Source organism: Salmo salar, chromosome 28 (genome assembly GCF_965601325.2).
Source record: "Salmo salar chromosome 28, fSalSal1, whole genome shotgun sequence".
Lineage (NCBI taxonomy): Eukaryota > Metazoa > Chordata > Actinopteri > Salmoniformes > Salmonidae > Salmo > Salmo salar.
In genome coordinates this window covers 35,268,421-35,295,206 of record NC_138318.1, presented here as the reverse complement: position 1 = coordinate 35,295,206, position 26,786 = coordinate 35,268,421, and the positions used below count along the sequence as shown (strand labels likewise).

Genomic DNA, 26,786 nt, shown 5'->3' with positions numbered 1-26,786 from the left:
AGACATGGATTGAGTATGTGTGTCATTCAGAGGGTGAACGGGCAAGACTAAATATTTAAGTGCCTTTGAACGGGGTATGGTAGATTGTGCCAGACGTACCCGTTTGTGTCAAGAACTGCAACGCCGCTGGGTTTTCATGCTCAACAGTTTCCCACATATATCAAGAATAGTCCACCACCCAAAGGACATCCAGCCAACTTGACAACTGTGGGAAGCATTGGGGTCAATATGGACCAGCATCCCTGTGGAACGCTTTCAACACATTGTAGAGTCCATGGCCCGACGAATTGAGACTTTTCTGAGGGTAAAAGACAGGAGTGCAACTCAATAGTAGGAAGGTGTTCTTAATGTTTTGTCCACTCAGTGTATATAGCACAGCTCTGGATTTCACTCTGTCTCAAATGATTTAGACCAGTGGTTCCCAAACTTTTTATAGTCCCGTACTCCTTCAAACATTTAACCTCCAGCTGTGTATCCCTCTAGCACCGGGGTCAGCGCACTCTCAAATGTTGTTATTTACCCTCATTGTAAGCCTGTCACACACACACACACACACACACACACACACACACACACATACATTTATTAAACATTAGAATGAGTGTGAGTTGTCATAACCCGGCTCGTGGGAAGTGACAAAGAGCTCTTATTGGACCAGGGCACAAATAATAATATAATAATAATAAATCATTTTGCCCTTTATTTAGCCATCTTACATATAAAACCTTATTTGTTCATCGAAAATTGTGAATAACTCACCACAGGTTAATGAGAAGGGTGTGCTTGAAAGGATGCACATAACTCTGCAATGTTGGGTTGTATTGGAGAGTCTCCGTCTTAAATTATTTTCCACACAGTCTGTGCCTGTATTTAGTTGTCATGCTAGTGAGGGCCGAGAATCCACTCTCACATAGGTACGTGGTTGCAAAGGGCATCAGTGTCTTAACAGCGCGATTTGCCTGGGCGGATACTCCGAGCGCAGCCCAATCCAGAAATCTGGCAGTGGCTTCTGATTGAATTAAATTATCACAGAACCCGTGTGTTGCAATTTCAATGAGACTCTCTTGTTCAGATATCGGTAAGTGGACTGGAGGCAGGGCATGAAAGGGATAACGAATCCAGTTGTTTGTGTCATTCGTTTCAGGAAAGTACCTGTGTAATTGCAGACCTACTCACTCAGGTGCTTCGCTGTATCACATTTGACATTGTCTGTAAGCTTGCGTTAGTTTGCACACAAAAAAAATCATACAATGATGGAAAGACCTGTGTGTTGTCCTTGTTAATGCAGACAGAGAAGAGCTCACACTTCTTAATCATAGTCTCAATTTTGTCCTGCACATTGAATATAGTTGTGGAGAGTCCCTGTAACACTAGATTCAGATTATTCAGGTGAGAAAAAACATCCCCCAGATAGGCCAGTCGTGTGAGAAACTCATCATCATGCAAGTGGTCAGACAAGTGAAAATGATGGTCAGTAAAGACAACTTTAAGCTTGTCTCTCAATTCAAAGAAACGTGTCAATAGTTTGCCCCTTGATAACCCGCGCACTTCTGTATGTTGTAAAAGCATTGCATGGCCGCTGCCCATATCATTGCATAGTGCAGAAAATACAGGAGAGTTCAGGGGCCTTGCTTTAACAAAGTTAACCATTTTTCCTGTAGTGTCCAAAATGTCTTTCAAGCTGTCAGGTATTCCCCTGGCAGCAGAGCCTCTCGGTGGATGCTGCAGTGGACCCAAGTGGCGTCGAGAGCAACTGCTTGCACGCGCGTTACCACTCCACTGTGTCTCCCTGTCATGGCTTTTGCGCCATCAGTACAGATACTTTGACTCAAGTATGACAATTGGGAACTTTATCTTCCACTGAATATTTGCTATAAAAAATGGCCATATCATGCAGCCCTACCTGGCCCTATATGGTTGTTGTAATGACTGACCTGTTGAGGAAATGAGCTCAGTGTATTTTGCTAATCTCTCATATCCAATCACTGTTTTCTTAAGACATTTCCTTACAGTGATATCCTGTTCAGGGTGAGGGCAAGTTCAGACAAGAAGACTTCTATGTACACAGTATAGACTTCTGAAAGAATAGGAAGGGGATTGTTGCCTAAATACACCAAAGACTTAGGAAATACACAGTAGCTGAAAAGAGGTCTTTGAAAACAAAAAGTACGTTGTTCTCTCTGAGAATGGTGTTCACTTTCAGGCACAGTAGGGGGTTTTGCACTAAGAAAAAATGGCTTCTTAGTAATAATAAGATCCACTTTATCCTAATTTCCCCTTTCCCACCTCCCTCTCCTCATGTGTTCTGTAGACCAACAACAGCCCTGATCCCAACAACTCTATAAAAATAGAATGTATTTGCACTCATTCCAGCTCAAGGGCGTGGCAGCTGTATTCTGATCTCCAACCCCAACCAGAAACTGACTGATTAGGCAACACACAGGCATGCAGGGCCGAAGCAGGTCGATTTTTTTTTTTTTATAGAACTTTACTAAAACGACAAGAGCACAGGTGGATAGGTAATTCTTTATTTCAAAAAGAGATTATTCTGTCTGCGCACTGAAAAAAATGTTATATTCGGACTAGGTAATTCTTAATGTCGACTTGTTTATCCATTCGCATGCTCAGACTGTCATTGTGGCAGGATGCTGTCACATACCACACAGCCTGATGTCAAGCTGCCCTCCAGCCAGCCAAGGTCTGGGGTAGAAAAGTTGACACTCCTATTTCCAGCTGCCAACAGAACAGCACAGACCAGTGCAGCGTTGTGAAGGAGCTAGATAAAGTGGCCCGGACCAGCAGAACAGACAAGGCATTGTTCACATGCACCCAGGGACTCTCAAAGCCTGGAGGACTGGGGCACAGAGAAAGACAGCCTGGCTTTCAGATGTGGAGCTAGTTCTTTCAGATGTGGAGCTAGTTCTTTCAGATGTGGAGCTAGTTCTTTCAGATGTGGAGCTAGTTCTTTCAGATGTGGAGCTAGTTCTTTCAGATGTGGAGCTAGTTCTTTCAGATGTGGAGCTAGTTCTTTCTATGGTTACATTCTATTGGACCTAAGTGTCCTCACCGCCATCTAACAACCGTCTGCTCTGAACGTGTTATGGAACGGAAGCATGTGCCCATAACTGTAATAGAAGTGTGTAGTATCCAAATGTGTTCCTGTTCACAGGCAGCATAGCACGCGTGAAGCTAAGAGATATTTAGCATTGCAATGACTTTTGATAAAATTGTCGTGGAAATTCTACACATAGGACACTCGAAGTCAATCTTAAATTAATCATTATTTATTAATAGCGCACTGGAGAGGTTCCAACAAACTTGATGCACCGTAGTCAACATCTGTCAGAAGCTCTACAGAGACAGTCCCGTTAGTTCTCTTAAATATAGCAGACAAGTTATATTTGCATGATTTAGCTTATTCATAATTAATTCATCATTAACATTTGCTTCATTCATGTTACATACCAATACTGGTTTATGCACGTGACAGACCAATACCTCACAAGGCTTCTTCTCTCTAAGCGGAGACCTTGAAACAGATATATTTCGTTCTCAAAACAAGGGTCTGGGCGTACTGCCAAATTGCAGATACTGATAGTGAGGATTATTTCAGTCACATGCATGAAATTGGTTATTAGAAGAGCACAAACATAACATTTTCCATCACAAAATCTTGTCAGATCTTACCAAATCTGCAGACCTCTCCAGAGAACGCATAGAAGACATAGTTATGGCTAACCCCTCCAACACGGCCTCACTGTGTAGTTGTGTTAAGAGGTGGTAAAACAGGACTAGGTCAGGTGGTATCAAATGGCAGAGGAGGAGTAATGATGGTCAGTTAGCTAGCTGAGTATACATAGATTAGGGGTGTGAAAGCTAAGAAAAATCCCAAACCGAAAAGCAATGTTTTTTTACCCCACTAAAATGGATTTGCTGTGCTATAGCCTAACTAGATAGGCTATAAAGGCCTGGAGAAATCAGTGTAATTTAAATAAAACCAGAGAGGAAGAGGTAAATTAGCGAGGCATGCAAGACTGATTACCAAGACATATGCGCACCACATTTTTTTCTGCCTGCCCCCTCCTCTCTCTCCATCCCTCCCTCATGCTGGCTCTCCTGGGGGCATATGCATTACGTCGATTCTGTTGCAAAACGTCTCTTAAAACGGAAGGAAATGGGGAGGGACCTACCTGAATTTGCTCAGTCTTGAGAGTAATCTTGACACAGCTTAGAGCGTCACCATTCACCACAACTAAATGTGCCAAATGGCACCCTCTTCCCTACATAGTACACTACTTTAGACCATATTCTCTACATAGTACACTACTTTTGGCCAGCGTCTTATGGGCCCTGATCAAAAGTAGTGCACTATATAGGGAATAGGGTGCCATTTGAGACGTGCGTACACCACATAACTGAGGTGACTCGATGGAACACAAATATTCGGGTGGTTTCCTGACATCTGACTACACACCATTTCTCCTGGCTGTTGTGGTCTAGGGTCATCAGATGTATCACCGCTGAGGACCGAGGGAGAGAGGGAGGGCTCATCACCACCCAGCAGAGTTTTAGTTAAGTTAGTACACTGGACGGAGGGACCGAGACTAACGAACAGCTGCTGGAGCATTGGACTGCTGCTGCTGCTGGGGATTCAGATCCATAGCCATTATCCTTCCATTATCCTTCCTGACTTGGCTAACTGCACGTTCTCGCTCACTGCACCCCACCCACCCACCAACCTCTTTCACCCCCTCCTTTCCTCTCTCTCTCCTCCCTCCCTCCTATCCCTGCCCCCCCCCCCTCCTTGGACAAATGACAGGAAACTGGAGAAGCAGATAACAGGACGCAGTTTATTTTGGAAGGCCTTAAAACCACTTGACTTGGACATATTTATTCCCCCATAATCACACATTACAGAAGTAGGTTTGAAATAATTGATGTAGTAAGAAAATAAAATAATTTATTGAGACCAGTTAGACTTGATATTGATGCAATTTTCCATACTGAAAAATAGTGAAGTGAGGAGGCACTTGATTCTGACTCCATCCATGTGTTAAACTGAGGTTTCTTGTGAAATTACAATATTGTCAACTGTCGTCAACAAACAACTTGACCATGAACTTCCCCTTGTGTGGTTCTTTTCTCATTTATTTAACTAGGCAGTTAAGAACACATTCTTACTTTACAATGACGGCCTGCCCCCTTGGCCAAACCCTCCCCTAACCCAGATGACGCTGGGCAAATTGTGCGCCGCCCCTATGAGACTCCCGATCACGGCCGGTTGTAATACAGCCCGGGATCGAACCAGGGTCTGTAGTGACGCACCTAGCACTGAGATGCAGTGCCTTAGACCGCTGCGCCACTCGAAAGCCATTGTGTTCCATGTCTTTCATTATCACTCGACTTGAGTATTGGTTCCTAAACACATGATCTGCTAGCTGCTTACGTGTAGGCCTGAAATAAAGACGGAAAGAAAAGAGAGAAGCTGATCTGAGTAATAATATAGGCCTGTCTTGCAGGACTCCTAAAAAAAGAGACAAGAAGGAGCAGTGCATCCTTCCTTTTGCACAAGACTGAATGATATTGCAGTCTCCAAATATTCAGTTCCCAGTCTATGCCAAGGCACAATGTCTGCCGTTGACATGCTTTCTCCCCATTTTGAAGACCATAAAAATGAACTGCAGAAATGACAAAGTACAGTAGGCCTCATTTCATAAGCTCTCTTTTAGTCATCTCAGAACTATGCCTGCTGAATAGTATGCCTGACTGATTAACACTTGTTATAGTGGGAGCCAAGGCTAAGGGATGGATTCCGGCCATCAAGGTTGATTTCTTCTACACAAACATCAAGGCTGGTCCATTTTCATTCTAATTAGACTGGCATTGAATAGATGAACACAACCAGAGACATCAAACTGACACCGTAGAGATGATATATGGTCTGATTTACAGTCCGTCAGCTGAATAAACCATAGACACTAACGGCTGATAAAGTCTGTCCTCTGGCTGAGTTAATGCTGAGGAGAACATCTTGGCCCATGATGAAGACCGACCTTTTCATCTCCATGTATCTGGAATAATGGGATTTCCATCCTTTAAAACACTCACAAGATGAGTGATCATTAAAAGACTGAAGGCCTCAGCAGCAGTCAGACTGATTCACACACAGATCCAGGAGGTCTTCATTCAAACAGCTGAAAACACGTTCCCTGGCTATCCCAGCAAATCAACAACCTACAGCAGATATTGTAAACACAATTCAACAATAAAAGGAGGAATTCATGTAGCCTAATTCAATAATTGCCTGGTTTTGCAGTTTAGTAAGGATTGCATGGTGGGATGTGAATGGTAGATTTAACTGTAAACTCTGAGACGTTAGCCTAGCCATTAGCCAGGGGTCTACAAGTCTGTGCAATGTGTGGTTTTGTGGGTAGCCAAGACAATAAAGTGAATGGCTTTCTTTGGCACAGCCTCTCCCTGGGAATGTCTGAGGTAGAGTCATTGGTTTCATTGAGTGGCCTAGGCCACATGAGTTACAGCACCCTGTCTGAAAGAGGCTGAGACCCAGCCCTTGGTTTGGTTGCAGACCTGGGTTCAACTACTATTTCAAATCATTTCAAATATGTTATCTGTGCTTGATTGAGCTTGCCTGACTTAAAATGTCCCAACAGAGTAGACCAAAAACTATAAGCCCCGCCCATCTGGCACTCCAACCAGGCTAGAGCAAATGCTGAAAGTATTTGAAAGATATCAAATAGTATTTGAACCCAGGTCTGCTTCATTGGATGATTCTAGAAGAGACAGAACAGGCTTTACGATCTATACGCCTCCAACTCAGATACAACAAGAGGCCTTTTTTTTTTTAAACCACGAAGTGCACTGCAAACACACTCACACAACTCGATGCCGGAGCATTTCAATCACATCATAACAGTAACAGTGTTGATACTGTTTCTAGGGAAACAGGAAATGATTAGTGTGAGTTACGCCTTCATCGTCGTACCACAGTTGGAAATATGTGATCACTGTTCAGATTGCACAGCTGGGGAATTGATTTTCTCTGATTTCACCCCCCAAGGAGAAGGCTAACGTGAATATGATCACTCGCCTAGTCTGCCTGCTTGTACTAACCACAGAGAAGCCTGGTGCTGATCCCTAGAAGACATCTCCACAGAAACAAGCTTTGGATACTTACATTACATCCATGAAGGGACTGACCAAAACGGAAGTGTTGGTCTGAACTACTGAAACCAATTCAATAGTAGTAATAATAATAGCTCGTTACATAGCATTTCTCAGCACCTGCTAGAACATCTGCTAAACTGTGTACACGACCAATACACTTTAATAAAACTGTGTGAACATGCATTCCAGTGTCATTTCAGAGTTTATAGAGCATCAGAAGAGGAAATATTGCTGTGTAAGAAAGAGCCACATCATGTTTATGATTGCTTAGTAACTTTTAAAAACTAAAATGTCTGGTCCCTTCACAGTGCTTGTTAATAATAATGACTATCAGGAAGGCCATAGATCTCACTGCCTTTCTACAAGCAAACAGAGCTTTTATCACAACTCACTGAGGACAGGTGAACAGTGTAGCACAGGGTAAAGGCCAAGCAGAACCTCACGTTTTCAGCAGTTATTAAATGGAGATTCTGACAAGGACCAACAAAGTCACGAGAAAACAGATGCAGAGAAGTTAGACTATACTTTTGTCTGTTGTATTGATATGGTCTCATATATATATATATATATATATGGTGGAAGATTTACAATAAATGACTCCCAGTAAAAGAATAGAATGGTTACAGAAGTAACTCTGGCTTGTTTAGCCCATGGGCCTACACTAGATGAAAAGCCAGCTAGGCCACCCAGACAGGCCAGCCAGCCCAGACAGTCCAACTAGCCCAGACAGTCCAACTAGCCCAGACAGTCCAACTAGCCCAGACAGTGCAGCCAGCCAGACAGTCCAGCCAGCCAGCCCAGACAGTCCAACTAGCCAGGCCAGGGCCAACAAGTAAACAACAATGCTGCTACAATGAGAATACATTAGCTGTGAGGAGAGGATCAGAAAATCCAGTTCAATTGTCCAAATCTATCCTCCAGACAGCTGCCAGGGACTCCTAGCTGTTTCTGGTTGTGTAGAACTCTACTATAACAGCTTGTATTGAATAGTGACGTGGCAGTGTCCCTGCATGGCCTGGAACATCAACATCTTGTATTGAATAGTGACGTGGCAGTGTCCCTGCATGGCCTGGAACATCAACATCTTGTATTGAATAGTGAAGTGGCAGTGTCCCTGCATGGCCTGGAACATCAACATCTTGTATTGAATAGTGACGTGGCAGTGTCCCTGCATGGCCTGGAACATGAACATCTTGTATTGAATAGTGACGTGGCAGTGTCCCTGCATGGCCTGGAACATCAACATCTTGTATTGAATAGTGAAGTGGCAGTGTCCCTGCATGGCCTGGAACATCAACATCTTGTATTGAATAGTGAAGTGGCAGTGTCCCTGCATGGCCTGGAACATGAACATCTTGTATTGAATAGTGACGTGGCAGTGTCCCTGCATGGCCTGGAACATCAACATCTTGTATTGAATAGTGACGTGGCAGTGTCCCTGCATGGCCTGGAACATCAACATCTTGTATTGAATAGTGAAGTGGCAGTGTCCCTGCATGGCCTGGAACATCAACATCTTGTATTGAATAGTGACGTGGCAGTGTCCCTGCATGGCCTGGAACATCAACATCTTGTATTGAATAGTGACGTGGCAGTGTCCCTGCATGGCCTGGAACATCAACATCTTGTATTGAATAGTGACGTGGCAGTGTCCCTGCATGGCCTGGAACATCAACATCTTGTATTGAATAGTGAAGTGGCAGTGTCCCTGCATGGCCTGGAACATCAACATCTTGTATTGAATAGTGAAGTGGCAGTGTCCCTGCATGGCCTGGAACATCAACATCTTGTATTGAATAGTGAAGTGGCAGTGTCCCTGCATGGCCTGGAACATCAACATCTTGTATTGAATAGTGACGTGGCAGTGTCCCTGCATGGCCTGGAACATCAACATCTTGTATTGAATAGTGAAGTGGCAGTGTCCCTGCATGGCCTGGAACATTATTCTTATCGCAGGCCTGAGCTGCTACGCTGTTTGGAAGATTTTTTTTATTTTAAAGTCATTTCCCTTTTTTGTAAACCACAAGTTCTGCAAAGGCACCGATAAAGAACTTTTTTCGCTTCTTCACTTAGGAAATAATCACCTCAGCTATAATCTTAGTAAATTAGAAAAAGGAAATGACAATGGTAAATTTGTTCATTGGTACTTTTCCAGTGTAGTATGGTTACGTCACGTTTAGACTGTAGACAAAAACACTAATAATACATAAAATTGATATTAGGGAAGAAATTGCTTTTGGATTCTGTACTAGTCTGCCATTTTTACAACTCCATGCCCAGACTGTAGGCCTAGGTTGCTGGTTGCCATGGGGTTCAGTCAGACATCTCCTTTATGAAGAGGTTTTGTGGAGTACCACTTTGATTACCACTGTGGTTTTCACTACTTTTGATTCTATTTACACTACTCTAACTAACCAGGCCACCTTTCAGACGACTCCAGATGGGGTTTAGTTCATTCAAGTAAAAACTGTTCGGGGAAAAAAACTGTCATAATGAACACTTCATTTATACTAAATGATAAAGAGAATGTCGTTTCTGTACCCGACCGCAGGGCCTACTACCCGACCGCAGGGCCTACTACCCGACCGCAGGGCTAGGTTGCTGGCTGCCATGGAGTTGTCAGTCATCTCCTTTATGTAGAGGAGCACCACATACATACAGAGAGACAGATTTTTTTTTTTAACTAGGCAAGTCAAATTCTTATTTACAATGACGGCCTAGGAACAGTGGGTTAACTGCCTTGCTCAGGGGAACAGTGGGTTAACTGCCTTGCTCAGGGGAACAGTGGGTTAACTGCCTTGCTCAGGGGAACAGTGGGTTAACTGCCTTGTTCAGGGGAACAGTGGGTTAACTGCCTTGTTCAGGGGAACAGTGGGTTAACTGCCTTGTTCAGGGGAACAGTGGGTTAACTGCCTTGCTCAGGGGAACAGTGGGTTAACTGCCTTGCTCAGGGGAACAGTGGGTTAACTGCCTTGTTCAGGGGAACAGTGGGTTAACTGCCTTGTTCAGGGGAACAGTGGGTTAACTGCCTTGTTCAGGGGCAGAACGACAGATTTTTACCTTGTCAGCTCGGTTACAGGCCCAACGCTCTAACCACTAGGCTACCTGCCGCCCCATACTGTAGGCTACCTGCTGGTTACTGGCCCAACGCTCTAACCACTAGGCTACCTGCCGCCCCATACTGTAGGCTACCTGCTGGTTACTGGCCCAACGCTCTAACCACTAGGCTACCAGCCGCCCCATACTGTAGGCTACCTGCTGGTTACAGGCCCAACGCTCTAACCACTAGGCTACCAGCCGCCCCATACTGTTGGCTACCTGCTGGTTACAGGCCCAACGCTCTAACCACTAGGCTACCTGCTGCCCCATACTGTAGGCTATACAACAAAGATTGTATTGAACTGCATAGGCTACATGGACTATATTCAGAAAATCTAAATGAGCTGTCTGTCATTAGCAGACAGATCAGGATTTCATTAACTTCATTGTTGGTTAAGGGCTTGATAGTGAGCATTTCATGGTAAGGTCTACTACACCTGTTGTATTCGGCATTTCATGGTAAGGTCTACTACACCTGTTGTATTCGGCATTTCATGGTAAGGTCTACTACACCTGTTGTATTCGGCATTTCATGGTAAGGTCTACTACACCTGTTGTATTCGGCATTTCATGGTAAGGTCTACTACACCTGTTGTATTCGGCATTTCATGGTAAGGTCTACTACACCTGTTGTATTCAGCATTCATGGTAAGGTCTACTACACCTGTTGTATTCAGCATTCATGGTAAGGTCTACTACACCTGTTGTATTCAGCATTCACTGTGAGGTCTACTACACCTGTTGTATTCAGCATTTCACTGTGAGGTCTACTACACCTGTTGTATTCAGCATTCATGGTAAGGTCTACTACACCTGTTGTATTCAGCATTCATGGTAAGGTCTACTACACCTGTTGTATTCGGCATTTCATGGTAAGGTCTACTACACCTGTTGTATTCAGCATTCATGGTAAGGTCTACTACACCTGTTGTATTCAGCATTCATGGTAAGGTCTACTACACCTGTTGTATTCAGCATTCATGGTAAGGTCTACTACACCTGTTGTATTCAGCATTCATGGTAAGGTCTACTACACCTGTTGTATTCGGCGCATGAGACAAATAACATTTGATTTGATGACATGCTTAATACAATGTCATACAATGGGGTTGTCCTTATCAGTCCTGATCAACTCATCTGTCTTCCATGACTTCTTAATAAAAAGCTACTTACACAATACTTGTGGAGGAAACATGTGGATCCATGCAATTGTATGTTGGCATTTTTTATTAATTTTATTTCACCTTTATTTAACCAGGTAGGCCAGTTGAGAACAAGTTCTCATTTACAACTGCGACCTGGCCAAGATAAAGCAAAGCAGTGCGACACAAACAACAGAGTTACACATGGAATAAACAGTCAATAATACAATAGAAAAATCTATATACATTTAGTGCAAATGATGTAAGATAGGGGAGGTAAGGCAATAAATAGGCCATAGTGGCAAAGTAATTACAATTTAGCAATTAAACACTGGAGTGATAGATGTGCAGAAGATGAATGTGCAAGTAGATACTGGGGTGCAAACGAGCAAAAAATAAATAACAATATGGGGATGAGGTAGTTGGATGGGCTATTTACAGATGGGCTATGTACAGGTGCAATGATCTGTAAAATGCTCTGATAGCTGATGCTTCAAGTTAGTGAGGGAGATATGAGTGTCCAGCGATTTTTGCAATTCGTTCCAGTTATTGGCAGCAGAGAACTGGAAGGAAAGGCAGCCAAAGCAAGTGTTGGCTTTGGGGGTGACCAGTGAAATATACCTGCTGGAGCGTGTGCTACCGGTGTGTGTTGTTATGGTGACCAGTGAGCTGAGATTAGGCGGTGCTTTACCTAGCAGACACTTAGATGACCTGGAGCCAGTAGGTTTGGCCACGAGTATGTAGCGAGGGCCAGCCAACGAGAACATACAGGTCGCAGTGGTGGGTAGTATATGGCACTGTGATAGACTACATCCAATTTGCTGAGTAGAGTGAAGTCAAGGATCGGTAGGATAGTCCGTTTTACGAGGGTATGTTTGGCAGCATGAGTGAAGCAGGCTTTGTTGCGAAATAGGAAGCCAATTCTAGATTTAAGAGTTTACAGTCTAACCAGACACCTAGGTATTTGTAATTGCCCATATTCTAAGTCAGAACCGTCCAGAACCGGAATTCACGAAAACGGCTGAAGTGATCATGAATTGCTAGAGGACACTTGAATCGATGATGAATATACAATTGTCGTTTTAATTGTTAGTTAGATACAAAGTATATTTGTTTGAAATACTCCGACATGAGAATAGTGTAGGCCTATACGTCGAGATATGGCAGTCACCCCTCGGCTCCAGGGGTAGGGCATATTTTCAAGGGGAAAAGGGCGTCACTGCACTATGGCCCAAGTGGAAAACTTCAACAAAACTTGATACATTGTAGTTACCATCGCTCGCGTTGTAAAAGCAGAATGTTGCTGACCGATAGAACAGGGAAATAAAGTAACCGCATCCGTAACTTCTTAGATAAAATGACAAGGAATCTTGGCGGCCTGGCACAATGTAGCCACTACACAGACAGCGTGCGACAGGTAACCTACCCGAAGTCAGGGATATTCGGTTGGGACGTTTCACTTACCCGAACCAGGTTGCTGACAGCTGCCTGTACCGCAGCCACGGGAGCCGTGAGATCCGGGATAGCTTTCCCGTCCACCTCACCTTCTTCGTGCATTATCACCAGATGGGATATCTGCTGAGCCACCGGCTCTAGGATACTTTCTATCGTCTTTGTGTGAAAAACCGGCATGATGAAAACTTGAGTCCGCTCTCCTATCCAAGAGAAAAAAAAGTCTGGCCCCGTTTGGCTGTTTCAAAAGTTCCCTCTCTTGTTTGTGCCCCTATAAAGTCTAAGGTTAATCCAACACTTTCCTTGCCCAGCACAGTTTCGCTCTCTGGGAACACTAACTACTCCCCTTGCAACCATCAATGTGAGAATCCCCAACCGCAGCTCTCGAAGAGTGAGCAACCTACCCGACAAAATGCTATGTCCGCCACCTGACCAATAAGAGAAATGGTATATATGTTACCGCAAACGTGATTGGCACAAGCGGATGTCACTCTTTCCCGATAGGCTCCGCCTGTTCCACATAGTCGAGTTTGCTAGAGATGCGAGTTCTCCCCAAATTACGTAAACATTCTCATGCCCTAAAAAGGGAAATATGACTCCTCTGTCGAGAGGAGCGAATTCCAACCAGCAAGGACAGACGGTGTAAATTGTAGTGACGCATCAGGTTTGACAAGATGCTGGCAGAAGGGACTGATATATAGCCTAGTTGCTTTGGGATATAGGCTATACCTCTGTCCATCTTATGTATTACGGTAGAATAAACAATGATAGAATAGAATAGAATAGAATAGAATAGGGAAATGTTTTTGGCTTGGAAGAAATTATTTAAAATTGATAGAATCCACAGATATTTATTTAATAAATATTCCATTATTTACATTTTTTACAGTTATGATACAACATATTACAAACTACCTCGCTCAAGTAATTCTTCAAAGTATACCGGACCAGAAGCCTATAACTAAATGTAATCTTTATGGGTAACATGTTTGTCTGAAGACTGAAACTGTTGTGATTTCATGAGCCTAAGTTCAAGAGTTCAAGACTTATGGAGTCTACCCACTGCCAGCCCACCACACTGTACATCCACATATTCACAGTTGATCCTGTGAGTGTTTAAAGTTCTGTATCCAGTGGCATCGAGATCAGCCTCAGACATATTTATCATGTCGTTTTCACTTTCATACTTTAGTAGGCAACACACTCAAACCACCTAGACTTGGAGAAAAATAATTGTATTAAAACACAGTGTAACAGAAATCAAGCATGGGCACATTTGTGTACTATCTCTGGTCAAAAATAATTATTCTGGTTCTGGTCTACTTGTGTGTAGCATAACACATTTCTAAAATTCCATCTCCTCCCTTTGCAACCTGAAATAACAATACTGCAGTATAAAAAAAAACATACAACCACACCAGTGAAGGAATTCCCTCAGATTCCCAGGAGGCTGCAAGGCAGCATCCTACTTCCTAAAAAGGAAAAGTCTTAAAAAGAAAGAATCAAGGAAGTTGTTCTGTTTCAGACCTCATGGTAAACATTCTATCTTGCGGTGTTTTATCGTCTATAAGCAAAGATAATTAAATCAAAGATCCTGAAATATACAAGATTTAAATGTCGAATTTAAACCTTATTTCAGGAGTTTTAATATAATCATCTTCAATATTTAGTTAATCTCTCATTTAGGCTTGGATGTCTGACATGTCTGTGAAGTACACAGTCAGCATTCAGTAGTTAGTTCCATGTAGGGTAAAATACATGGAGTTGAAGAGTACACTGCATCCCTAGAACACCGCACTAACACCATATAATCACTACTCACCACAGGATTACTGCCATATAGCTAAATCCAGGCATTTCAGTTCCTCTCCAGGATTACTGCCATATAGAATAATCTAGCCCTTTCAGTTCTTCTTACCTCATAGCCACTGATTTCTAGTTTCACCGACCCAAATCAGTCAATTTTTAAGGAAGCAGAATAGAGTTTGTAAATATGACAAATCAGGTTTAGGCTCTGTAGCCTACGAGTACTTCCCTAAGTTCAGAATGCCTGAAAAGCTAATGATATACTTGTACTGTTTTGTCTTCTACTAGTTATTTGATGTGCAAGCAACTGCAAATCACAATTCTTTTGTAGTATCTTTCCATGATACCACTCTTAAATCCATAATAATGTGATCATCCAAAAAGCCCATAGAGACGCTATAGAATAGGTGTAGATGACAGTACACAAGGAGGCCCACCGCTCTCTCTAGAAAGGCATGCCTGTAGGTAAGATAATCAAAGAGAAGAGTCCATTCTAGATATAGAAATCTAATGAAAGCAGCAGGTTGTAGTTCTCTGAAGTCTGGGGTTGTAGTTTTCTGAAGTCTGGGGTTGTAGTTTTCTGAAGTCTGGGGTTGTAGTTTTCTGAAGTCTGGGGTTGCTCCCAGGACCCTCCTCTGTGAAGGCAGCAGGCAGCAGTTTTCTGAAGTCTGGGGTTGCTCCCAGGACCCTCCCCTGTGAACAGTGGGTTTGGCTGCTGGTCAAGATGGGTGCCTGTGTTTTTTAAAGTAGGGCACTACTTAAAAAAATAAAAATAACTAGGCAAGTCAGTTAACAACAAATTCTTATTTATAATAACAGCCTAGTAACTGCCTTGTTCAGGGATAGGACGACGGATTTTCACCGTGTCAGCTCAGGGATTTGATCTAGCAACCTTCCAGTTATTAGCCCTACGCTCTAACCACTAGGCTGCCTGCCACCCCAAGGTCCTGTGGGAATAGACATAGCCCCTGGCCTCCTTCTTACGCACTACAGCGGCTCGAAGAACAGAAAGGCACCTTCTGTCCACACAGACCTGATATAGAACTGTTGGTAGTTTGTATTTAGTTCCTACTCAAACATTTCTGGTGACATGAGTGTTTGTACATTTCATTGTTATAACTATTGTGAAGGTAACATATGCATACTGTGCTCCTATGATGCCGTGCTATCATTTGCTGTATTAGGAATTGTCCTGATAATGCTGAAAGCATTCTTTAGAATGCAGTGTTTAATTGCTAAATTGTAATTACTTCGCCAAACTATGGCCTATTTATTGCCTTACCTCCCTAATCTTACCTCATTTGCACACACTGTATATATACTTTTTTCCCTATTGTATTATTGACTGTATGTTTGTTTACTCCATGTGTAACTCTGTGTTGTTGTTTGTGTCGCACTGCTTTTGCTTTATCTTGGCCAGGTCGCAGTCGTAAATGAGAACTTGTTCTCAACTGGCCTACCTGGTTAAATAAAGGTGAAATAAAAATAAATAAATAAAATAAATAAATAAATAATAAAAGATGCTTTGAGAAAAGGCTATTTTGAAGCCTCAACCACACTACTCTGTCTGTACAAAGGCTTTGCAATGCCATGGATAGTTAACACCTAACACCATCTGGTGGTGAAATGTACTAAATACAATAGGTTGAAATAATTTAGGAAATTCGATTCTCACTATCATGCCCCAATTAGAACCTGTGCTACATTGTTATACTGGAAAATGACTACGGGGGGACTTTCAAAATGTTGTTTTGTGTCAACTGTAAATCTTACAAGCTTCTTAAGTTAAACCGCTGTGTCGTTTTAACTCAGCTAGCCACCCCATCTTCACTAAACTCTATCACCTTTGTATACTTGGTACTGTACAGAGGTAGCGTGATATAAATCTCTGTAGTTATCACTGCATGTCTTTAAAAATTGGATTTGGTTCATGTTTGTTACTCATCCCGTCTCAAGTTCTCTGGTGAAACCCGGAACCGGATGATGTCACCGTAGGTTACTGTAACCGTGGGGACCCCAGCTCTGAGTATGTAATTCCTACCATGGCTGATGTGTTTTCCACACCCCACCTTTCCCACACTTTCCCTTCGATGATATATTCCCACAGCTAGCCGTTAAAACAAAAATAACATGGTGGGTCAGGGACAGCTGCCGTGGTACTGCTAGTGGCTTCCTGTGAGGAGGGCTTCCACTAATCCCTGCGCTGCGTGCCAAGTTCTCCAGCACAGACACACACACAGAGCGCTGCGTGTCAAGTTCTCCAGCACAGACACACACACAGAGCGCTGCGTGCCAAGTTCTCCAGCACAGACACACACACAGAGCGCTACGTGCCAAGTTCTCCAGCACAGACACACACACAGAGCGCTGCGTGCCAAGTTCTCCAGCACAGACACACACACAGAGCGCTGCGTGCCAAGTTCTCCAGCACAGACACACACACAGAGCGCTGCGTGCCAAGTTCTCCAGCACAGACACACACACAGAGCGCTGCGTGCCAAGTTCTCCAGCACAGACACACACACAGAGCGCTGCGTGTCAAGTTCTCCAGCACAGACACACACACAGAGCGCTGCGTGCCTAGTTCTCCAGCACAGACACACACACAGAGCGCTGCGTGTCAAGTCCCACAACAGTTGTCATGACTTCCCTGTCAGGCTGAAGACAAGGTAAGCCCCCTCTACTCCCCAATCTGTAACTCACCACTTAGACCTTTTAATGATCTGGAGAGACAAAGTGGGAGAGAGAGAGATCATTGTGCATAGTAAGTATTAGAATATAGTCATGGACTAGGTATGAAATAAATATGTAAAAGAGTTTTAGCTAAATGACCCAAAACAATAGTAAAGCTAATGTAATTCATTGTGTGAAAAACCATTGACAAATTAAAATATAGATTCTGAGTTACAAGCAGATAATATTTCTTGCCAATAGAGATGGAATTCGTCATTTCAACAGCTGCAATTCAACACCAACAAGTCTCCTTTTATGGGTTGGATAGAATGAGTTGGAAAACTCAGGTTCACCACTATAGGCCTCTCATCAGGCACTAATAACACTGAAGAGTTCCAAAAACAAAGGCTAAATGTTTTGCCATTAACTGACTAACCTCACCCCCAGGCTAATTGCTACCACATACATTAGAAAGCATTGGTTCAACAGAAAGAGAGTTGGCTGGTGGACAAGACTGTCAACTGACTGACCCCTACAAAATCACACGAATCATCTGTTATTAACAAGACCTGTAATTGGTTATATGAAGCATTCCTTTCATCCAGGCGACACATTTAAGGCAAAACACTAGCCTTAATTACATTTAAATGGCCATCGGGTAAAAGATCTCAAGCCTTGTGGTTCAAGGTTGACCACCGGTCCATACAGATTCCAGATTCATGACTAGGTCGAGGCTCCTGGGTGGTGACGATTGTGTGGGTGTTGTGGGTGTTGTGGGTGGATTCATGTGGTGTATGTTATTAGGTAGTATGATAACCATATTACCAGCTGTCACTGGTGAGTCACTGGAAGGCGATCTTCCCACATTTGCTACTGTCACGACCTGACCATAGGGAGCCCTTGGTTCTCTATGGTGTAGTAGGACAGGGCGTGACTGGGGGGTGATCTAGTATGTTTATTTCTATGTTGGTGCTAATATGGTTCCCAATTAGAGGCAGCTGTTTATCGTTACCTCTGATTGGGGATCATATTTAGGTAGCCATTTCCCCACCTGTGTTTTGTGGGATATTGATTGATTGTTAGTGTGTTTGGGCACTATGTCCTCAAGTTATGTTGTTGTGTTAGTTTCACTTAAATAAATATGTGGAACTATACTCACGCTGCGCCTTGGTCCGATCATTTTCAAGACCGTGACAGCTACAGTAGACTTTCAAGGTTAGAAGTTGGAACCGTTTTGGAATAACATTAGATTTGTGAGTAATATCAAAATGCTTTATTGTTGCCCCTTTTGAGAAGACAGAAATACAAAAATATGTTTACATTTCAGTAGTTAAAATACTTATATTCCTATATGTACAATTATACATGATATAGTGTCTATAACAGACCCTACGGAGTTTATTTATGTAGGAACATAGACCCTGAGGAGGTTATTTCTGTGGGTACATAGACCCTGAGGCGATGGAGGATAAGCCTGTCTTTTCTTCTATCCACTTATTGTAGTTGGTCACTGCTGTGTACACGCCTGGTCGTAATGCTCTAGAACACCCCTCGCCCCAACTGACGACTCCAAAAAGGAACATTCGATTATCCACTTCACACACCATGGGTCCTCCGGAATCACCCTGGGAAATCAAATCAAATTTATTTATATGGCCCTTCATACATCAGCTGATATCTCAAAGTGCTGTACAGAAACCCAGCCTAAAACCCCCAAACAGCAAGTAATGCAGGTGTAGAGGAATACTGTAATATACGGTGAGACTTCATTGTTTTTGCTCTGTACCCCAGCACTTTGGATATGAAGTGGTACAATGACTGAGTCAGCTTTAATTTGAGGTCAATTTCATTTAGAAATTACAGCACTTTTTGTACATAGTCCCTCCCATTTTAGGTAACCAAAGGTATATGGACAAATTCAATTATGTGTATTAAAGTAGTCAAAAGTTCAGTAATTTGTCCCATATTCCTAGCATCAATGGCTGCAGTACATCAAGCGTGTGACTCTACAAATGTGTTGGATGCATTTGCTTTTTGTTTTGGTTGTGTTCCAGATTATTTTGTGCCCAATAGAAATTAATGGTAAATAATGTATTGTGTCATTTTGGAGTCACTTTTTTATAAATAAGAATAGAATATGCTTCTAAAGACTTCTACATTAATGTGGATGCTATGCTACAATGATTACAGATAATCATTAATCAATCGTGAAGGATGTTGAGTGAGAAAGTTAAAGGCACAAATATCATACCCCCAAGACATGCTAACCTCTCACCATTACCAATAACAGGGGAGGTTAGCATTTTATATCATACCCCTAAGACATGCTAACCTCTCACCATTACAATAACAGGGGAGGGTAGCATTTTATATCATACCCACAAGACATGCTAACCTCTCACCATTACCAATAACAGGGGAGGTTAGCATTTTATATCATACCCCTAAGACATGCTAACCTCTCACCATTACCAATAACAGGGGAGGTTAGCATTTTATATCATACCCCTAAGACATGCTAACCTCTCACCATTACCAATAACAGGGGAGGTTAGCATTTTATATCATACCCCTAAGACATGCTAAACTCTCACCATTACAATAACAGGGGAGGTTAGCATTTTGGGGGGGTTATGATATCTATTTGTCTAACTTTCTCACTCATCAAGTAATTCATAATAAAAATGTTTTATGTACAGTAATACTCTAAATACAGAGTATTTCTCATGGAGAAAGAATGTCCTTGTATTGTTCTTACATGTCATTCTGTTTTTACTTTGAATGACATTATTTTCCAAATGCATATTAACTGCTGAGGAGAAATTGTAATCTCAAGTCACTTCTGCGTATCATACCTTGCACGCATCTTGACTCCAGTCCGGTCTCCCAGCACAGAACATGTTTTCTGTGATCAGGTTTCCGTAGTACGCCTTATCTGAGCAGACGTCATGGGCCAAAATGTTTACCTTTGCCTCCCTCAGGTACTGTGAATTGTACCATAAACCTTAATGAAGGGACACAATAACAAAGCGCTCAACAGGTAAATAAAAATCAATGTTACGTAGGCATGAAAACAAGTCAATTTATCATGGGAAAGGAAATGGATCATATCAAGTGATTGATACATTTAAAATAAGAGGTCTAGGATAGTATTGAAAAAGTGTCTCAGACTCAGAGCTCCGTATTTCATTATAATGAATATTATATGGACCTGATCCTAGATCAGCACTCCTACTCCGGGGTGGCAGGTAGCTGAGTGCTCAAAGAAGCGGGGCAACAACGGGAGAAACCAGGTTTGATGGTTCAAATCCCAGCTCAGAAAAATCTGGTGCGTAGTATCATCTTATATACCATTGCCTGTTGTTGTGCCCATGAGCAAGGCACTTAACCACCTATAATTGCTGCACTGTGCCTGACCCATTGCTTCCAGCCCTTCAGTGGGTGTATGTGTGTCTCAGGGTGTTGGGTTGTGAGCGTAAACTCACATTTCTATTCTCTGTAAGTTAATGGACAATTAAGGTACATCTTGTCTTCTCACATACACTTATCTTCTCCTACTCTGAGATGCTTTATGAATACGGGCCCTGGTATGTTGTAGATGATCCTCCTTACCCTCCTCCTGTCTTCCGTAGCCAGCTATCTCACAGGAGGATCCCGCGCCGAGGGCCTGGCGTGCCGGGGGCAGACAGACAGTCCTCACAGAGCTACTCTCCACTGCACACTGACCATTTACAGCCTTTAACTTCAGTAGAGCTGTATGAGGAAACACATCAACCACTCTGCGTTATTATCACGACAGTCTCAAATACCATTGACACATGTACTGACGTTTCAAACTTTACATTCACAGAACATGCAAACTCAAAAATCAATACCACAGTGAAATGGGAATTCAATCGCCTGGTACCAGATCTGTTTGTGTTTATGTTTGTGCTGTCTGTGCCAACTCCTCTGGCCATTGGCGTGAGAGGAGTTGGCACAGACAGCCAAACAGATTTGGGACATAAAAGCAGTGTTCATTCATACCGATGTCATTATTGAAGTTTCCTTCACTGTTTTCGAACTCTGCGTGCATGATAACCTCTTCCACCTGAAACTTCTGTTCTTTGGTGTCGTCAGTCTCATTGATGGCACTCTTCCCCAGAGTGACGAAGAGGCTGCAGGCTTTAGTTTGAGAGCTGTTTGTGAAAACACCAACACATCAACATTTGTTTTGTACACTGCTGCTACTCGCTGTTTATTATCTATGCATAGTCACTTTACCCCTACCTACATGTACACAATTACCTCGACTAACCTGTACCCCCCACACATTGGTGTTGAATGTATTGGCTGGTGCAATCACATGTCCCCTTTAGGGGATTAACTATTTACTGCACTGGGCTAAATCAGGGTTTCTTAAACAAATCTACTTTCTTAAACAAATCTACTTTGAAACAAAATGTACACACCTCCCACACATGGCTATGGGCTTAAAAAAGAAGACATCTTTACCATGTATAAAGATGTAGAGATATATATCTACAAGATATAGAGTTGAAATGTATTCAATGTTGAGTTTGCATCCCAATATTACACTTTATATACACACACACACATCACAGAAAATGGAAATATAACAAAACAGTTTGAAATAGAAACACCTGATTTTCGTCGTAAAGAAATAAATGGGCCCCCCGAGTGGGGCAGTAGTCTGACGCGCTGCACTGCAGTGCCACTAGAGATCCTGGTTCGAGTCCAGGCTCTGTCGCAGCACGCCGCGACCGGGAGACCCATGGGGCGGCGCAAAATTGGCCCTAGCGTCGTCCGGGTTAAGGGAGGATTTGGCCGGCAGGAATGTTCTTGTCCCATCGCGCACTAGCGACTCCTCTGGCGGGCCGGGCTCAATGCACGCTGACACGGTCGCCAGGTGTACGGTGTTTCCTCCGACACATTGGTGCGGCTGGCTTCCGGGTTAAGCGAGCATTGTGTCAATAAGCAGTGCGGCTTAGTTGGGTTGTGTTTCGGAGGACGCACACTCTCGACCTTCGCCTCTCCTGAGTCCGAACAGTAGTTGTATCGATGAGACAAGACTGTAACTACCAATTGGATACCACGAAAAAGGGGTGACAATTTACAATTAATTATGTTTATTAATTATGAAAACTATTGCTAACATTCCACCCATGAGGCCACCAGGTCATTTAACTCCAGGAAAGGGGTACTAAAGTAAGATCTTCTATTATATTATCAGCCAGAAACAACATCTCAAGAGGGGGCCGGGTCCTAAAGGACTCTGGTACTGTACACCCTCACTGGCTTGTTACCATTGAGAAATTTCAGCGCTGCCTCTTACAGTACCTGTCAGGGAAGCAATGGGCAGCAGACAGAACCCAGCAAGGTGAGATCAGACTTCCCCCACAGCGGAACACATTCTCTTTAGACTGATGGTTCTTCCAGAATATTGCAGCCATCCACGGGTGGGATTCCACAGCGGCAACTGTCCCTCCAACGATCTTCATCTGCTTCCTGGTACGCTGGCCACACGTGGACTCTGTCAGACTGGAAGCTGTGATTGGGGAACTAAATCAATTGCAATGAAAACAAGACTGAAAGAGCATGGGAAAATGTTAAGTTGCTGTAATGTATATTCAAATTGCTATATGAATTTAATAGAATGAGCATGGAAGAAGGGTCAAGGATAGTTACATATTATATTTAGAATGATATTAATTTTGTACGGTAGCAAGACCAAGCAAATTGATCTCACCTGTGTCTGGTACAGTGGGCTCAGTGGGCAGATAATCAAGTGGACCTGCAAGATGTTGAAGTTGATACCACTATACATTACAGCACAGAATAAAATTGTAATAACATGGTAATAGTATGGTTACATGTTACTCACAATCAAAGCCTACAAATGATGAAATAATCAAAACAACCATTAAGGGGAGAGAGAATGAAAATAAGTTAAATGTACCTGTCTCCCCAGGTATGCCACAGCGAGGGATATCACAGTATTCCTGTACCTGCTCAACACCCTTCATTACATAACACCATGGACGCCGTTTGTACTCCAGATTCCTGAAGTCAAAAAATGGATTTCCTCATAACACACTGCACATTTGCATTTACGAACAATTAACTGTTGAGTGAAACATCTGAGCAGTCCAATCTCAAATGGCACCCTATTCCCTATATTGTGCCCTGGTCAAAAGTACTACAGTATATAAGGGGCCCTGGTCAAAAGTAGTGCACTACAGTATATAGGGGGTCCTGGTCAAAAGTAGTGCACTACAGTATATAGGGGGCCCTGGTCAAAAGTAGTGCACTACAGTATATAGGGGGTCCTGGTCAAAAGTAGTGCACTACAGTATATAGGGGGCCCTGGTCAAAAGTAGTGCACTACAGTATATAGGGGGCCCTGGTCAAAAGTAGTGCACTATATAGGGGGCCCTGGTCAAAAGTAGTGCACTATATAGGGGGCCCTGGTCAAAAGTAGTGCACTACAGTATATAGGGGGCCCTGGTCAAAAGTAGTGCACTACAGTATATAGGGGGCCCTGGTCAAAAGTAGTGCACTACAGTATATAGGGGGCCCTGGTCAAAAGTAGTGCACTATATAGGGGGCCCTGGTCAAAAGTAGTGCACTACAGTATATAGGGGGTCCTGGTCAAAAGTAGTGCACTATATAGGGAATAGGGTGCCATTTGAGAGTGGGATAAAGGCCCCTACCTGCAGTAGTTGTGCCTCCCGGAGTAGACGTCAGACCCCATCAGGCGTTTCCTGGTGTCCAGGTCCCACCCCACACACCTGCGCCCACTCTCTGACTGAGACACTTTACCTCTGTAGTACATCCCAGTTCCCGTGTAGCAGGTGGCTGCTGTATCTGAAGGAAAATACAAAATAATGAAACATATTGATCGATTGACTGATTGATTATGTTGTCCTTTATTGTCCTTCACGAGGAAGTTATTTCCACAGCTCAACAAGTTAGATATGTACACACACACACACACACACACACACACACACACACCACACACACACACACACACACACACACACACACACACACACACACACACACACACACACACACACACACACACACGTCACATAGAATCTTAACAAGAAAGATTTTCTTCCCCCCCATCAATTCAAAGTGTCAGAGGTACAGTAGTTGTTAAGTGTCCAAATGTAAAAGAGTGTTTCTTACCTAATTCACAGTGTTTGCCACCGTAACCATTTGTGCATAAGCAGAACATGTGTTCTCCGGACAGGGCAGGGACAGAGGTGCCACCATGACGACAGAGGCCACCTAGAAACAGTAACAGGTGAATACATTTTTTTTTTTTTAAAGAGTAAGAAGCTTGTATACATGTGGTAAAGATATATTTGATTGTTGTATATTTGGTGATGTAGAGCTTGATTGAGCTAGATGTACCTGATCTTCTTCGATAGGGGAAATTAGAAATCTGTCTTTTCTGTCTCAGCAAGCCCTGTGAAGAACAGAAATCCGTTATGAAAAAGCATTGTGGTATGATACAGCATTGTGGTATGATACAGCATTGTGGTATGATACAGCATTCTGGTATGATACAGCATTGTGGTATGATACAGCATTGGCTCGACACGGATGCAGTATTGTTATGGATGCCATATCAGACAAACACATGGTTATGTTCAGTGGTGTAAAGTACTTTAGTAAAATACTTGAAAGTAATACTTAAGTCGTTTTTTGGGGTATCTGTACTTTACTATTTATATTTTTTGACAACTTTCACTTCACTACATTCCTAAAGAAAATAATGTATTTTTTACTCCATACATTTCCCCTGACACCCAAAAGTACTCGTTACATTTTGAATGCTTAGCAGGACAGGAAAATGGTCCAATTCACACACTTATCAAGAGAACATCCCTGGTTATCCTACAATCTCTGATCTGGCGGACTCACTAAACACATGCTTCCTTTGTAAATTATGTCTGAGTGTTGGAATGTGCCCCTGGCTATCCCTACATGAAAATAACAAGAAAATGGTGCCATCTGGTTTCCTTAATATAAGGATTTTTAAACGATTTATACTTTTACTTTTGATACTTAAGTATTTTTTAGCAATTACATTTACTTTTGATACTTAAGTAATTTTTAGCAATTACATTTACTTTTGATACTTAAGTTTATTTAAAACCAAATACTTTTAGACTTTTACTCAAGTAATATTTTACTGGGTGACTTTCACTTTTGAGTCATTTTCTATTAAAGTATCTTTACTTTTACTCAAGTATGACAATTGGGTACTTTTTCCACCACTGGTCATGTTTTACATTCCTCTGACAAACACTGAAAGCATTCCAGAAACTTTGATAACGAATCTTAAAATACTAATAGACATGGCAAAAATGTGCTGCAGTGTAAACACAACTACAGTTTTACACTCCTTACCGTCTCACTCTGTGACACCCCTGCCAGGGTGGTTGTCAAAATCAGCAGCAAAATACTCCTTCCCATCTCTCTCTCTCTGTTGGGTAAAGTATCTATTGTACTTCTTGCACAAAAAGTTTGGAGAAATGGTGTGGTCAGGACTTGTAGTGTTTCTCAGTAGTAGTCCTCGGATCTCACGGATGAGCAAAAATGTTTCTCTGCTGCTTATATAGAGTGAGGAACAGATGTGATTGGTTAGAAGGAAGCTCGTTGACAGGTTGGGCATGTCTAAACCGTGTGAAGAAACACTGTGGGATTATCACAGGAAGACACAATCCTTATTGATGATTCATGTTTGATTTTACAGAATGAGCAGCACTCGACAACTGTCAGGAAACATGCCAAAACACATGTTGATGACTACGAACAGATGTAAATAAGTTCACTGAATATGACTGTGATAGACTGAATATCTGAAGACCATATCACATAGAATAATGACATATCCCTTATCAGTCTGTTTTTCTTTAGATCCCTTGGGATAACCAAACCTCTGTTTGATTTTCCCAAGCGGTGACTGCAGAACCAGTCACACCAGTGAAACCATGACAACCACCTAACCGATACCAGTTTGGCAACTGGCAGTTTGGCAATGCCCACAGCAAAAATGATGTTGAGCATTTGTTTTGTTCCACTCCACGACATCAGAGTTAAATGGGGAAAATTCTGTTCGGATCCAGGCTGGCTAACCTCAACAAAAGAAAAATGTTTTTTTAGAATATGTAAACTGGTGGAACGCAGGCATTCAAACACAGGAAATGAAACTCTTTAGTGTTGTTTATGAGGTTGCTGCATGATTGTAAACATATTTCCATAGGCCACAGAATGTCAAAACAATCCACTCCAACATCTAAAAGGAGCTTTTTTTTTTTATGAACCATATTGAAAGACTTATTCAACCAAACTTTATTATTTGTTGCAGATGTGATCTGCAAGATCACTGCATATATTGCATACCTATTA

General features: G+C 42.6%; 2 protein-coding genes across 2 annotated transcripts in view; both read right to left on the bottom strand.

The window, feature by feature from the left end:
* LOC106589883 (vinculin) overlaps positions 1-13,282 on the bottom strand; it is a 66,775-nt gene extending 53,493 nt beyond the window's left edge. The window contains exon 1 of the mRNA XM_014180295.3: positions 12,891-13,282. Coding sequence (XP_014035770.1) covers positions 12,891-13,058 — 168 coding nt within the window. The 5' untranslated portion in view covers positions 13,059-13,282. The remainder of the gene's footprint in view (positions 1-12,890) is intronic.
* Positions 13,283-18,615: 5,333 nt separating this feature from the next.
* plaub (plasminogen activator, urokinase b) lies at positions 18,616-26,016 on the bottom strand. Its single transcript, XM_014180296.3, has 11 exons — positions 25,785-26,016; positions 24,783-24,837; positions 24,555-24,656; positions 24,071-24,224; positions 23,317-23,420; positions 23,107-23,151; positions 22,698-22,905; positions 21,384-21,535; positions 20,970-21,110; positions 20,213-20,361; positions 18,616-18,982 (listed from the first exon to the last, which is right to left on the bottom strand). The coding sequence occupies exons 1-11, from the start codon at positions 25,848-25,850 to the stop codon at positions 18,788-18,790; spliced, it is 1,371 nt and encodes a 456-aa protein (XP_014035771.1). The 5' UTR covers positions 25,851-26,016; the 3' UTR covers positions 18,616-18,787.
* Between the last annotated feature and the right edge of the window lie 770 nt (positions 26,017-26,786).